Source organism: Trachurus trachurus, assembly GCF_905171665.1.
Source record: "Trachurus trachurus genome assembly, chromosome: 7".
NCBI lineage: Eukaryota > Metazoa > Chordata > Actinopteri > Carangiformes > Carangidae > Trachurus > Trachurus trachurus.
Genome location: NC_139901.1, coordinates 19,948,591 through 19,961,686, shown reverse-complemented (window position 1 = coordinate 19,961,686; position 13,096 = coordinate 19,948,591). Strand labels below are relative to the sequence as shown.

The window sequence follows — 13,096 nt, the reverse complement described above, 5'->3', positions numbered from 1 at the left end:
TTGGGAAAGCTACGGTGATTTTACGCCTTTGCATGCAATTTAGGAGCCTTCAGTGACGGCATAGCTTAGTGAAAGTTGCCACATAGTATGAGTGAACAACGGTGTAGGTTATGTGTGTGTGGGTGTGTGTGTGTGTGTGTGTGTGTGTGTGTGTGTGTGTGTGTGTGTGTGTGTGTGTGTGTGTGTGTGAGAGAGACTTACGGTGGTGTATTTGCCCAACTGGCACAGTGACGGGAAGGTTTCTTGGTGAGCTTTGCTGACTTTATTGACCAACTCCTCTAGCTCTCCACTCAGCTCATAGCTCTCTGGAAGCACCACCTCCTCCTTCACATCCTTCTTCTTCTTGTTTCTGTCGTTACGCACCGCTACGCAAGGGAAAACAAGAAAACAAAACCGTTAAGAAAGATTCTCCACTGTTTCGTACTAAATCCTTTCCTCATGCAATTTCTGAGATCAGCTACAGAATGTTCCTCTTCTCTATCTGTGATCACATGCAAAAACATCCACAGCACTCATGCTCAGTGTCTTTCACCACTGCCAAGGACATCTTGCTCACTGGTGGAAACCAGAACTCAGAGGCAACTAAGGTTGCTCTTAACAGTATTAACATATTTCCTTTAGGAGAGCACGGACATGGGCTATCTCTTTCTTATCACCCGCTCTCTTCCTTGTCCATCTCTCTATCCACTTGACCGGTGCACACAAGCCAGTCCTCGACTCTCTCCCTCCTCTCCCACCTCCTCCTCCTCCTCCCATACTTTCCTTCCTCTCAGGATATCCAGTAATAGCAGAGGCACAATGTGATCCCGGTCTTAACACACATCCCACACAAACATTACACCCACATACATGTCCCACGGGCTCTGTGAAGGGCAAGAAACTGCCACTTCGACACACCCGTCGACACACAATGTCAAAATAAAGACGGCACAGAACTGGATCTTTGATTAGACTTGCCGCTATACTTTTTTTTGTCATAACTCCAAATCTTTTCTGCCCTGCTGTCCTTTATGAATGAAAGCAGTGTCTCTGCTGGCCAGAGGGATGAGGTTTTGCGGTGAAACGAGAAGTAAGAATCATTTCGTAAAATGATTAGTCATATGACTGGTACAGTGCCCATGCCTCGCCCTGATCACCACCCCTGCTACGCTCATCATCTGCTTCTGTCTCTCTGCATAGTTTCCCAGAGTCACTGACTGAGCATTAATAGATTATAGTGTGATAGGTTCACACCATGAATCAGATCTTATCTCTCATTTAGTGCTAAAACCAAAACCAAGTCATGAGCCAAGTAAACCGGTTGTCAACATTTCCAAGGTATTTAGTCATAAAAGTACTGTCTGACTATGTCTTGACTGATGTTTGATTGATGTGATGTGTGGCTGAAAGAATTGGCAGCCTTGTTTGTGTGTGTCTGAGAGAGTTCATATCCACGAAAGAAATGGGTCTCTCCATCTCTTGTGGCTCCAGTCCCTGGGGGCTCACCTTCCTTGGACATGCCGACCTCAAAGCACTTCTGCAGCCTGCAGTACTGGCAGCGGTTGCGTGTGACCTTGTTAATCTGACAGTTCTTGTCTCGGTGGCAGGTGTACACCATGTTCTTCTGGATACTGCGGCGGAAGAAACCCTGGAGCATCAGGAAGCAAGAGACAAAAGGAGAGATGGCAACAGAGAGAGAGATTGTGTTTTATAGTCAAGTCATCAAATTGCTGTTTTTCTTTCTGACTTGCCCTCCTTTCATCTGTTCATCTGTCTTGTCACTTGAATACAGAACAAAAGAGAAACAATCCAGTCTTTGTGTCTTTACCTTTAATTTCTTATCAGTGATTATATTTTGAACTCTATAATCTCACTCATATTAAATAAGTCGCTAATGTGCTGAATTATCAAGGCTTTCCTCAAGGCAGATAACTAACTCCTGCAGATGTATGTAACAGATCCAGAAAAAGCAGAGCTCAAAAGGCTGGCTGGCAGGTTCTTCTCACCTTGCAGCCCTCACAGGAGCTAACCCCGTAGTGGTACCCCGAGGACTTGTCCTGGCACACAAAGCAGGGCTTGTAGACACGAGGTGGCGGAGGTGGAGACGGAGAACTGGGTACCATCTCTTCAGAGCTGGTGCTCTGGGTCTCCACCGCTGTGGAGAAAGACACATGAACACATGAGCACATGATTCGTCACAAATCACCGTCCTACAGCTACTGTTCAGTCTGCAAATGTCACATGTGCACTTGTCAGCACATGTGGCAGGTGTGGATAGCTGAGTGTGTTTAACTGCGTTCAAACGCGATGTGACAGCTGACAGCGCTTCCTTTTCCATTTGATTTGTGAGGTCAGTGAGAGATGTAAACACTTCACCTGGAGGGGGATTGAGATACATGATCATATTTCTTTCATGTTTGTTTCTCTCTGGGACAAAACTAAGAGCCAGAGCGATGGACTGTATATAAGAGACAGGCAACAGTTTATATTTCCAGCCACCAATTACCCCCCTTAGGGACGGCGCTCAGGTGCATATCTGAGGAGATTACAGTTTTGTGCGAAGACAGAGAAACAAGGGAGGGATGACTGTCTGACAGTACAGACAAAACAGCTTTTTTACAGGAGTAACCACAAATGCCATTGATTGACAGGCTCTCTGATAAGGCCAGGTAACAGAGGGAGCTGTTGCAGCCAAGTCTCAGAGCCGGCTCTTCCTCATTCCTCAGACTGACAGCAGCTCGTGATGACATCTTGTCCGCCCAGAGAAGACACATGTCAAACACACATGCGTGCAAAGCTTGAGTGAAGCTCTGCTGTGACTGTGACGTTAGCACTACCTCCAGTCACGTACTTGCTATGGTACATTAAACTTCATTATATTTTGAAGTGGACGCCATATAGGCTCTTTTGGAAGTTCAAGTGTGCAGCGTATGGATTCCATACTTCACCGGGGAAACATAAGCTGCTGCACACACACACACACACACACACACACACACACACACACACACACACACACACACACACACACACACACACACACACACACACACACACACACACACACACACACACACACACACACACACACACACACACACACACTGTAGGACCAGACCCTCGTCACACATGTTAGTCTGCACAAGCTCACAGACACACATGTTGCAGCCCCCCCCCCCTTCCTTCTCTCCCTTACCCAACAGCACTTCTTTCAACTTTCACCCTTGCTTACCCTCAAACTTCAACCCACCCCCCAAAACTCTGCATCCCACCACCCCCTGACACACAAACCCTATTTTTCTCTTGTTTCCTGGCCCTAAATTCCTCAGTGCAGCCCTGCCAGGTTTTAATAGAAGCCTAGGCTCGTAAGGCGGCCTATAAAGGCGGTCCCATGGCTGGACTGGAGGCCCCAGCCCGGCTGGCCTACACTTTATTGGGACCTGGTCACCTTGGGCAGCTATTCACACCACCAGCTGTAGCTCCCAGCCCGTAAAAAAAGCCAATCATAAAATAAAAAACAGGGAGGCTCTAAAATTCTAACTTTTACTGCCCCCACCTCCCCCCCAGCACCTTCAATGGAAAGCACAGAGGGCTAGCCTAAACTTAACCTACAACCCCACCTCCTCCCCTATCTCACACCCAAGGCTGAGGCAAAAACCACCAGCTTGGCTTTTTACAAGAGAGGGGAGACTTCAAAAAGAAGAAAAAAAGGGGGCATAAAAAGAGGAATTTGATAAAAAACAGAGAAAGGGGCAGAGGGGGAAAGGGGGAGGAGAGGACACAGTTGCTCTTGAGGGCAAGTCTTGTTCAAGACCAAGCTGACCATTACTACCACTTCTGTTACAGCTGCTCCGACTGGCCAGCTACTACCTCATTAATGATAATAACAGAAATATGTCAGACATTTTTTCATTTGTTGCCTGCTGCTCAAACATCTGTTTTTCATATGTATTTTTATATTTGACTTTTCAGAATCCACATTCAAATTCTTCCTTTGATAGCCTTACTTTGCTGGAGGCAAAGATGTTTTCCATTAGTTTTAAGAGCAATCCCAATGCCAAATGTACAAATCAATCTAAAACCTGAGGTTTACGCCTGCTGAATGTTTCTACAGCAGTCCTCCTATCTCCTTGGCCAGAATGTAAGAAAGCGGCAGGGTCAGTGGGAGAGCAGAAACCCTCTGAACGTGCCATGAACCTCTGTGTTTATGCAATAATAACAGCAGCAAATGAGGCTCCAGACCGAGCGCTGACAACCCCTTAGAAAAGGACAAACCATATGTGGCGTCAAGTAACGAACACTGACTGACATTGTCTAAATGGAGGAAGAAAGCGGGCCAGAAAGAGAGAGGCCGTCCTGGAGGAAGCTCAGACAACAGTGAGAGAAAATGCATCAGGCTCCGTCAACACGTGGAACCTGGTCCCTGCCAGAGAACATGACTCCAGTACCCGCCTTCAAGACTTTACCTCATTCAGCTCGCGCCATCCAAATCCCCCACATCACTTACCCCAGGGCGCCACAGTGAGAGGGCCCATTCAGGCAGCCGCCCTGAGCCCCTTTCCCCAGTCTCCTAAACTCAGCTCATCACTGTTTAGAAAACAAAGCCCTGTGAAAATGAGAGGCCCTCCTTATCAGTGCTCCGAGGCCTGGGGCACCATTTGCATGACAATCCGCCAGCCAGGGCCTGTGAGCCGATGACGGACAGTTGAGATGAGAGGAGTGGGATAGCTGGGTGGCTGCTGTTGTTGGGGGAGGAGAAGAGGATGAGAGAGAAATGAAGGAGGGATAGTTGAGTTATCAGTGGCCACTGTTCGTTTCCTGCTAAGTATCAGTTTACTCCCTAATCCCTTCACTCAATGCTCTCTGTGCACAAGTGGCCCAGCTGCACTGACCAGGCCTAATCCCCTGGTCAAATAAACACACTGATACTATTCAATGGTTACAAACTACACACATACGCACACAGGAGGATAATATTCACTAGCTACAAACTAGCAGACACACACACGCACACACACGCACACACACGCACACACATAATCCCCCTCCCTATTACATTAAAGTGCTTCAGCCTGAGCTGGATGTGCGGTACATCATTTTCCACAACCTCATTAGATGTGAAATGTAACTGCACACGACAGAAATAGCTGTTGAAGGTGACTTCAACTAGGTCAATTACATTAAATTCTAGGTCAAGTCAACGGGGCCAATCGATGTCCCTTTAGGTTCAACTGATAGGAGAGAAAGAGACACAATAGGGAAAGGTACTATAGAAAGAAAAAAAACAGGAGACTTTCTGGTAACACTCAAGCTGCCTGTTGTTCACTCAGGTGGAAAGGGGAATGTTTTTAATGTATGTGAGCAAAGGCATGACTATGTGGTTCGTGTTTTGTGTTGCAACACACTCCTTTTAACTGAGCAGCATATGACATTCTGGCAGGGTAACAAGTATTCTTTCACAATAGGCCTGCAGATTTTGTCTACGTGACTTGTTGGTGTGATTGAATCTTCAGTGGGACTCTGTTCCAGCAGTCTGGTCTTGGCATGTGAGACTGAATGCGCATGCTGTTTCTGTGTGAGGACAGCGCAGTGCATACAGTAAAGGACACCAGCAAGTGGCACACGCATGTTGTGTTCATGCCATTTGGGTGCATGCAACTCCAGCCAGCGGCGCTGCCCAGCCTCTGTTTGATTTGCAAACGCAAGACTGTTTGTAACAGTGCAGCAGTGAGCTCCAGTGCTCCACATTTAATATTCTCCTGCGTGTGTGTGTGTGTGTGTGAGAGAGAGAGAGAGAGAGAAAGAGAGAGAGAGGGAGAGGGAGTGTGTGTGCCTCAGTGTGCTCCGTTTTTTTTTCCTGTTCGTGTTAAACTGCAAGCACAGGCATGTGGAGCCTTTGTCTCCATCTCTACCTTCATTAAACAGCCTGCAAAGCTTGCGTGTTCTTGTCGAATGCACTGAGCAGTAAAAGGGTGTGCGAAAACTTGAAAGCCGTGTGTGAGCGAGGGGCACACAGTGGAGTCACTGTGAATAGAGTGGTGGGCACTGGGCAGACAGTAGTGGCAGAAGGGGAGCAGATTGAGAAAAGGACGCTTAACAGTGGGCTGGAAGACTTGCTGGCACTGGGTGGGGCCTTTGAGGGGGGGCTTTGGCCCTCTACCCCATAGCAGAGGCTACTGCACCACAGGGTGCGTAGTGACCATCAAAACCCACCAAAAGGTTTCCATGAAGAACTGGGCTTCACAAAAGAGGAAAAGAAAGTACCACACCCTTGTCAGTAGTGCCAGTATGTTTCACTCTCCTTCTCTGTTTCTCACTGCCCACGTCTTCCTGCCATCTCTCTGAGGCTTCTGCTACAAGGTCCCGCACAACAGCCTGGTTTCCTTCCTCTTTTCAGTGCCAGTCCTTCCGGAGGATCTCCGTCACTGCTTCTGTAGCCACTTCTCTGTCTGTCTCATTGCTACACCTTTTCTTCGTGTCCGCTCCCTTCTCACAGGTCGAATAGTAGCACAGCTCTTTTCAAGCTCTGCTGCACGCAGTTGAGTCACCTGCAAGCTTTTAAGTGGGAGGTCTATCAAGTCTCTATTGTGTGAGTTACACAAGCACTCGCAGTGTAACCTTCTCAGCGACTGAGAGAGAAATAGTTTATATGGTAGACTGGCTGGGGGAAGAGAGGGAGGAATGTGTGTGTGTTGACAAGAAGGGGGGATGCTTTCATTAAAGGTGCTGAGCAGTAGCAACACCTTTCGACAGCTGTCAGAAAGCTCATTACCTGGGCTCCAACAGACACCCATACACACACACTCTGACACTCACTCACACGCCTGCAAAGAGGCCCCCGCTATGCTGTCTTTTGAAACAAAGTCTGTGATAAAAGCAGGCTGCCGGCAAGGAGGTGGCTCAGGTTTGAGGCTAGTGGGTGCCGGACATTAGCGCGCGCACACACACACACACACACACACACACACACACACACACACACACACACACACACACACACACACACACACACACACACACACACACACACACACACACACACACACACACACACACACACACACACACACACACACACACACACCTCCAGGAACTTACACCTTTCTGTCAGAACCAGCAGAAAGTCATGAAACACAGTGAAAAACGAACACGTGTGAATGTACGTGGGACCAGACGGAAATGTAAGGTTTGGTCTGTGTTTGTGGCCACTCTCAGCGCCACTGACCAAACTCTGGACTTTTGCGAGCTACACAGAACGACATGGCACACAAACTCTGGCCAACACACACACACACACACACACACACACACACACACACACACACACATACACTTCACACTTCTTTATCTATAGCTCCCCCAAAGAAAGCATACAAGCAGAGCAAAGCAGGAAAGGCAGCAGGTGGGATAAGCCTGTATCCTCAGGGCACATTTTAAAAAGTGGAATTACCCTTGCAGTCTGGTGGTGCTCTCAAAACACCCTTTCTTCTTTACAGCACCTCATAAAGGGCCTTTTGATATTTTCTTGATGGAGTCAGCCAAGTCAACATTTGGCAGCAAGCACCCCCCCCCCTTTTCCTGCACCACACAGCCCTGTCAAGAAACACACAAGTTGGTTTCAAACAGACAAACTTGCCCACCAAGCTGCCTGTCCCCTGTGAACCCAGGAAGAAAGTTTCCTTCAGATGTCCTTGTACAAAACCCGAGGAAGGAGGTCCTAAAACGAGAGGGAAAACTATGGGAAACATAATTTCAATTAAGGGATTTTAGTCGGTGGCCTTTTATGGCTAATTCAGGACAAAGCACACAGTCAAGTGCAGATCTCTGGAAAAAATGTGGCCACTGATCCCCGCAGTGAGCTCCAGCTGACTCTTCATCTGCCCACCAGAAGACAGAGAGGAACACAGCTCTCCTCCGGTGACTGGAGGATGAACCCAAACCTGGCAATCCAGCGCAGGCCTGGGCCATTGATCATGTCAAGAGGACAGGACAACTCGCGGGCAGGCGAAGAAGCAGGCAGACAGCGGAGACAGGCAGACAGGCAAGGTGAGGAGAGAAGAGAGGAGAGGAGAGTCATCGAGGGAAACCCCTGACTCTTTGATCCTGGGGGTTGTTTCTCGTCCTCCCAGACTTCCTCTCACCATCTGTAGCCCTGGCTCTCACCTGTCTGTCTCTGGCAAGGCCACTAGTGCTCGTTCAATTGCTATTGCTTCCTCCCCACAACAATAGAAACCTACAAAAGTAGAAGTAGCCCGGCCGTGGCTGCAGCCTGGCTCTGTCAGAGGAAGTGAGGGGAAAGGAGGATAATGTAAACAACAACAGTAGTATTCACTCCAGCTCGTTGGGGGAGCACCGCAGACCAAAGCATGCAAACGCAAACCTCTTATTGGAAGGAACAAGCACACCCACAAGTAGTAGTGCACAGTTATTCCTACTTAATATGGAAATGCCCATGCCCAAACATCTGCATGCGCAACCCAAAGTACTTCCTGCTTTTTCTCTGTGGCCTTACATATGCAGCAGCTCATGGAGTGCTTTGTAAAATCCACCTATCTGATATAATTTCTGCTTTTACAGAGTCCAGATTTGCATTTGTGGATCCATTTTCACCCCATATGTTCACTTAGAGGGTTTTTTTAAAGGCAACACCACAATAGATAAGACCCAAGACAAAAGCTGAGTAAGACTGAGCAGTTTTTCAGATTTTTCAGTGATTTGCAGTCACAGTCAGATGTACGTAAGATGATTTTTCAGACATAGGCACAAAGTCCCCTTACACTGGCACACACACACAGTCATATCAGATATAATAGTTTCTCTGAGAAACTTCTGCTTTGAATGGTTCACAGAAGCGATGATGCATATCACAGTTTTTCACTTTTGCTTGGCAACCAACCGCCAACAGGTTGCCCAACTCTGTCTGGGTGGAGGCTGTCAGAGCACAGACAAGATATTCAGATTGAGGCCCTTCAGTGATTCATTTCCTGTTCTGCCTACATCTTGATGTGTTGGAAGTTCCATATAAGTACTTAATAGGGGGTAACAATGTCACATTCTGACTGCTGACATTCAAAAAACATGCTACGTCACTGAGAAGGTAGGCAATGCCCATTCAGTCAGTTCCCACAACAGCGGTGTACCCTGAATTCATTCAGCACTCCTGAAAGAGGCATGAATCATCCCCAGCAGCCCCTGACTCCTTTGCTGGATCGCTTCCTGTCTAACTGGCTGTCTGTCTGTCTGGCTGGCTGGGTTTCTCTCAGTGTTTTCTGGCAAATGTGAGGTGCTCAAACAGTGGAGCAGGAGCTGATAAATCCAGGCCTACTGACAGGATGACTACAGCCAGCTCTCATTCAGTCACAGGTCATGCTACGGTGAAGATACGGACATATTCCCTGCTTTATCAACTTAAGAACTTTTTTTTCTTCTGTTTTTTTGCATGCCTACTCGTGAGTACGTGTCATGTGTGTAAGTGAAAATGCATTTTTTGTGTCAGATACAGAGCAAGACATCTAGTGCAGGGGCCCAGTGGAACAGTGAGTGTATTTACCTCCACCACAGTAACCTGGTTATTTGCTGGTTTTCTGGTTTCTTAACCACAAGAAGAAAAAAAAACATATGAAGAAACCTACGTGTGGGAGAAACCTGACTTTGTAACCATGTTCACACTGAACCAGGTTTATGGCAGGGATTTTGTGAACAGGTCAGCGAATAGTTCAGGGAATAGCTCGCTGTGCAGTGAGGTGAAAGAAAAGATCATTACTGTAACTGTGCATCTGTGTATCCAAAATCAATAAATCCACAATCTGAAGTTTCCACAGCTGTACACTACACTATCTGTAAAACCCCAGACACATGTGCACACTTCAAGAAAAAAAGTAGTGCAGACTGAGACAAGGTTCAAAAATATGACAGTAGGCTGGAGAGCAATCTGATTACTGACCAGCTGTATGTTAAGTTTTCAAGATGTGAACAGATTTTCCTGTTTCCTGCTTTAACCCGATTTCCTCAATAACATGGTTTCATGAGCGCGTGTAAACATTGTCGGTGAGTAAACACAGAAATAGACACATACACACACATTATGCACAGAGAAACATCTGTGAAGTTCTCCACTGACATTCATATCCTAGTAAAAAAAAAAAAATCCCCCAAGTGTCGGCTAGGCACTCAATTACAGGCATGTCAGCTTACACACACCTGTTCTCCCCCAGTGATCACAAAGGCAAAATTATACACACAAAGACACGCACACACACACACACCGACACGGACACATATGCTGGACACACAAAGAAATGAACTGGTGCAAGTATATACAAATGAACTCAGGCACCGTTTGCAGAAAAGTGATCATGGCAGTTGCACACACGCACATTGGCAGAATTTGACTAATGTCCAAGCGAAAACAATGCCAGCGGTCGTTGCCTCTCTCTCTTTCACTCTATCCCATTCCCTCCCCTCCTCCCTTGCTCGGCCAGCTCCTCTTCCATCACTCTCCACCCCTGAGCCCAGATAATAGCTGTACTACACCAGCCGCCCACCACTCCCTGCCAAACACTGTCGGCTGCGTAAACACAACCCATTCACACATACACAGGGAGAGGACAGCGCGGCTCGTCTGGGTTTTCTAGTCCCGGCTTGGCTGTCCGAGCCCTCTGCTTCTCATAACAGCGAGCCCCTAGCAACGCTCGAGCCAAGCCGTCAGTCAATAACACGGTGCTAACAGAGGTGCTTTCTTCACACTCGAGCTCACACATGGCTCCAAGCTGACATACACATACTCCTATATATACTATACACAAACACACATGTGCAACAGTACATTGTATGCTCACCGGTGAAATAAGCCCTCTTGCACAACCACGGTACACACACACATGAATGCCAAGGCACACATGCACATACATATATATCTTGCCAATTGCCCACGCCTTTGTACGAGGGAAAATGTGCCTGGCAGGCAGAGAGCTGTTCTCAGTAAACAGCTACAATAGCAGCAGCCAGACATGGGTGTTAGGGTGGGCAGCCACAATACCTCTGTGACCAGCAAACTATTGTGAAAGAGCTTACGAAAGTCCACATTTTATACTCAGCTAGAGCTGATACACAGAGGCAAACTGTTGGCCCAATTACTTCATATCAGCCTGTTCTGTCATGTTGTTCTCCACACTTTTTTTCTTTTTTTTTTTAGCTGAGCAGGATTCCTCCTAATGTTTCAGAGCAAACATTCCTGTGAGAATAATGTTAAAAAAAAACTTCACTAAGATGGACAGGAACAGACAAACAGCCCAGTCCCAGGGTGGAAGATTGAGCCTCCACATGGTGGTTGATGAATTTTATTTACAGTGGTGTGACTGACGCTGCTGAGGGGCTATAAACTGCTATTAGAGCAGAACAGGATTCCAACACAGGCCTGAGGAATCCAGCCTGGCACATTGTCTGTGTCTGGATTGGACAGAGCAGTCTGGGTGCCCATCGCCAGCCAAACAGGCACGTAAACACTACATACGTTGACATATAGGAGTTCACATACAGACTCCACACACGCACGCACGGGCTGACACCCTCATATTTATGCATATTGCAAAACCACACATGAAAGAGAGCTTGTGGAAAAAACTTAAAGCAACTGCAGGGATTGAATCTGTTTATTTATAGGCGGCACTGCCTATTAATGGGCCCAGCTATTACTGCAGGGCTGAGACAGATCGGTTAGCAAGGTGGTGTGATACTGCAACACAAGTCGGTCTTATACTGAAAAGGCCTTCAAGCTACATGTTGAAATGTTTTCCCTGATGTAATGCAATATAACTCAATAAACATTAAATTAAAATGGCTAAAATTAACTTTTATTATAACAATCTCATTCAGTTTCACATTAAGATTCAATGGATTGTTATTGCACAGTAACAAGCAAGTATGAATCAACATGGTGGGGTATCATTTCACTTTACCCTCTTCTACTTGGCATTCATAAGACATTTGACATTTATTAGATGGGTTATAACACACTATAATGTTGTTTAGGCAGATTTTAATTTACAGTATTTTTAACAGCTATAACTTCTACTATGAATCTATGATACCATTACGAATATGTTTGATATATTTAAATCTCTCTTTTGGTCTATTTCCATTAATTGTTAACACCACACTTCAATTATGGGTGTCACGTGAGGATTCGTGATTGCTGACAAATAAGTGTAACTCTGTACATACAGTATATGTACATTAGGCACACATAAATATTCATAAATGCCTCGAAATATATGCACGTGTGCACACAAAACCCTACACTTATGCATGCACGCAGCAATGCATCAGTCTCCAGTGAGCAACTTAGCAAAATACAGTCTCTCTGTCTCCTAACTGCGCTCTAAAATTAGGTACTTTTTTGATTACAGTCTGGAATTACAGATTAATCTCATGCTTCAGTGTTTTGGACATTTCACTTTGTGCTGATTTTCTACTTCAAACGGCTCATTCAGTCGCATTGGCATAATTGTTTTCTGAGACACGTGAAGGTTTTTCCCTCGGCCATATCAATTACGACTCAGTGACCTTGGACCAGCTGACTACTTAAGCCTTTTAACTTCAGCACATTCATTTGACATTATCTTGAAAGGATCAGCAAGGTTTATGTATATAAAACAGCACTGACAAGCACTGACAAGTCCTCATTAGAACTGCAACCACGGTATTATAAGTCTCCTTCATTCTCTCTCTCTTCAACCTCTCTCTCTCTCTCTTTCTTACCACCCCACTAACCAAGATACCACTATCTATTCCCAGTCCTGCCCCCTCAGGCATTCTAATCTTTTAATTGAATCTTTTGTAATTATAATGAAATAACTGCGGACTTCTATCAGGGAGAAAATGATCGGGGCCAGAATGTGCCAGCGGTTACAGGAAGCTCTTATTTCTCTGCCACTGCTGCTGAGATACACCCCCATTTCAATTAGCTCCTCAATTCACATCTGAACAGCACATTAAGGAAAAACAAAGAGGTGTGTGTGCCCCTGTGTGTGTGTGTGTGTGCGTGCGCGCGTGGCTGCTCATAGTGATGGATTACTCAAGTGATCTTTTACTGCCTTGTCAGTCTCTTGTATGTATC

At 46.3% G+C, this 13,096-nt stretch overlaps 1 protein-coding gene across 3 annotated transcripts in view; it reads right to left on the bottom strand.

Moving 5' to 3' along the window:
* The window catches only part of rarga (retinoic acid receptor gamma a), a 45,818-nt gene that overhangs the window by 4,276 nt on the left and 28,446 nt on the right, over positions 1 to 13,096 (bottom strand). For all 3 annotated transcript variants that reach the window (XM_083976177.1, XM_083976178.1, XM_083976179.1), the window contains 3 exons: positions 1,986 to 2,134; positions 1,486 to 1,627; positions 202 to 365 (listed from right to left, as the gene is read on the bottom strand). In XM_083976177.1, the coding sequence (XP_083832303.1) occupies positions 202 to 365; positions 1,486 to 1,627; positions 1,986 to 2,134 (455 nt within the window). The remainder of the gene's footprint in view (positions 1 to 201; positions 366 to 1,485; positions 1,628 to 1,985; positions 2,135 to 13,096) is intronic.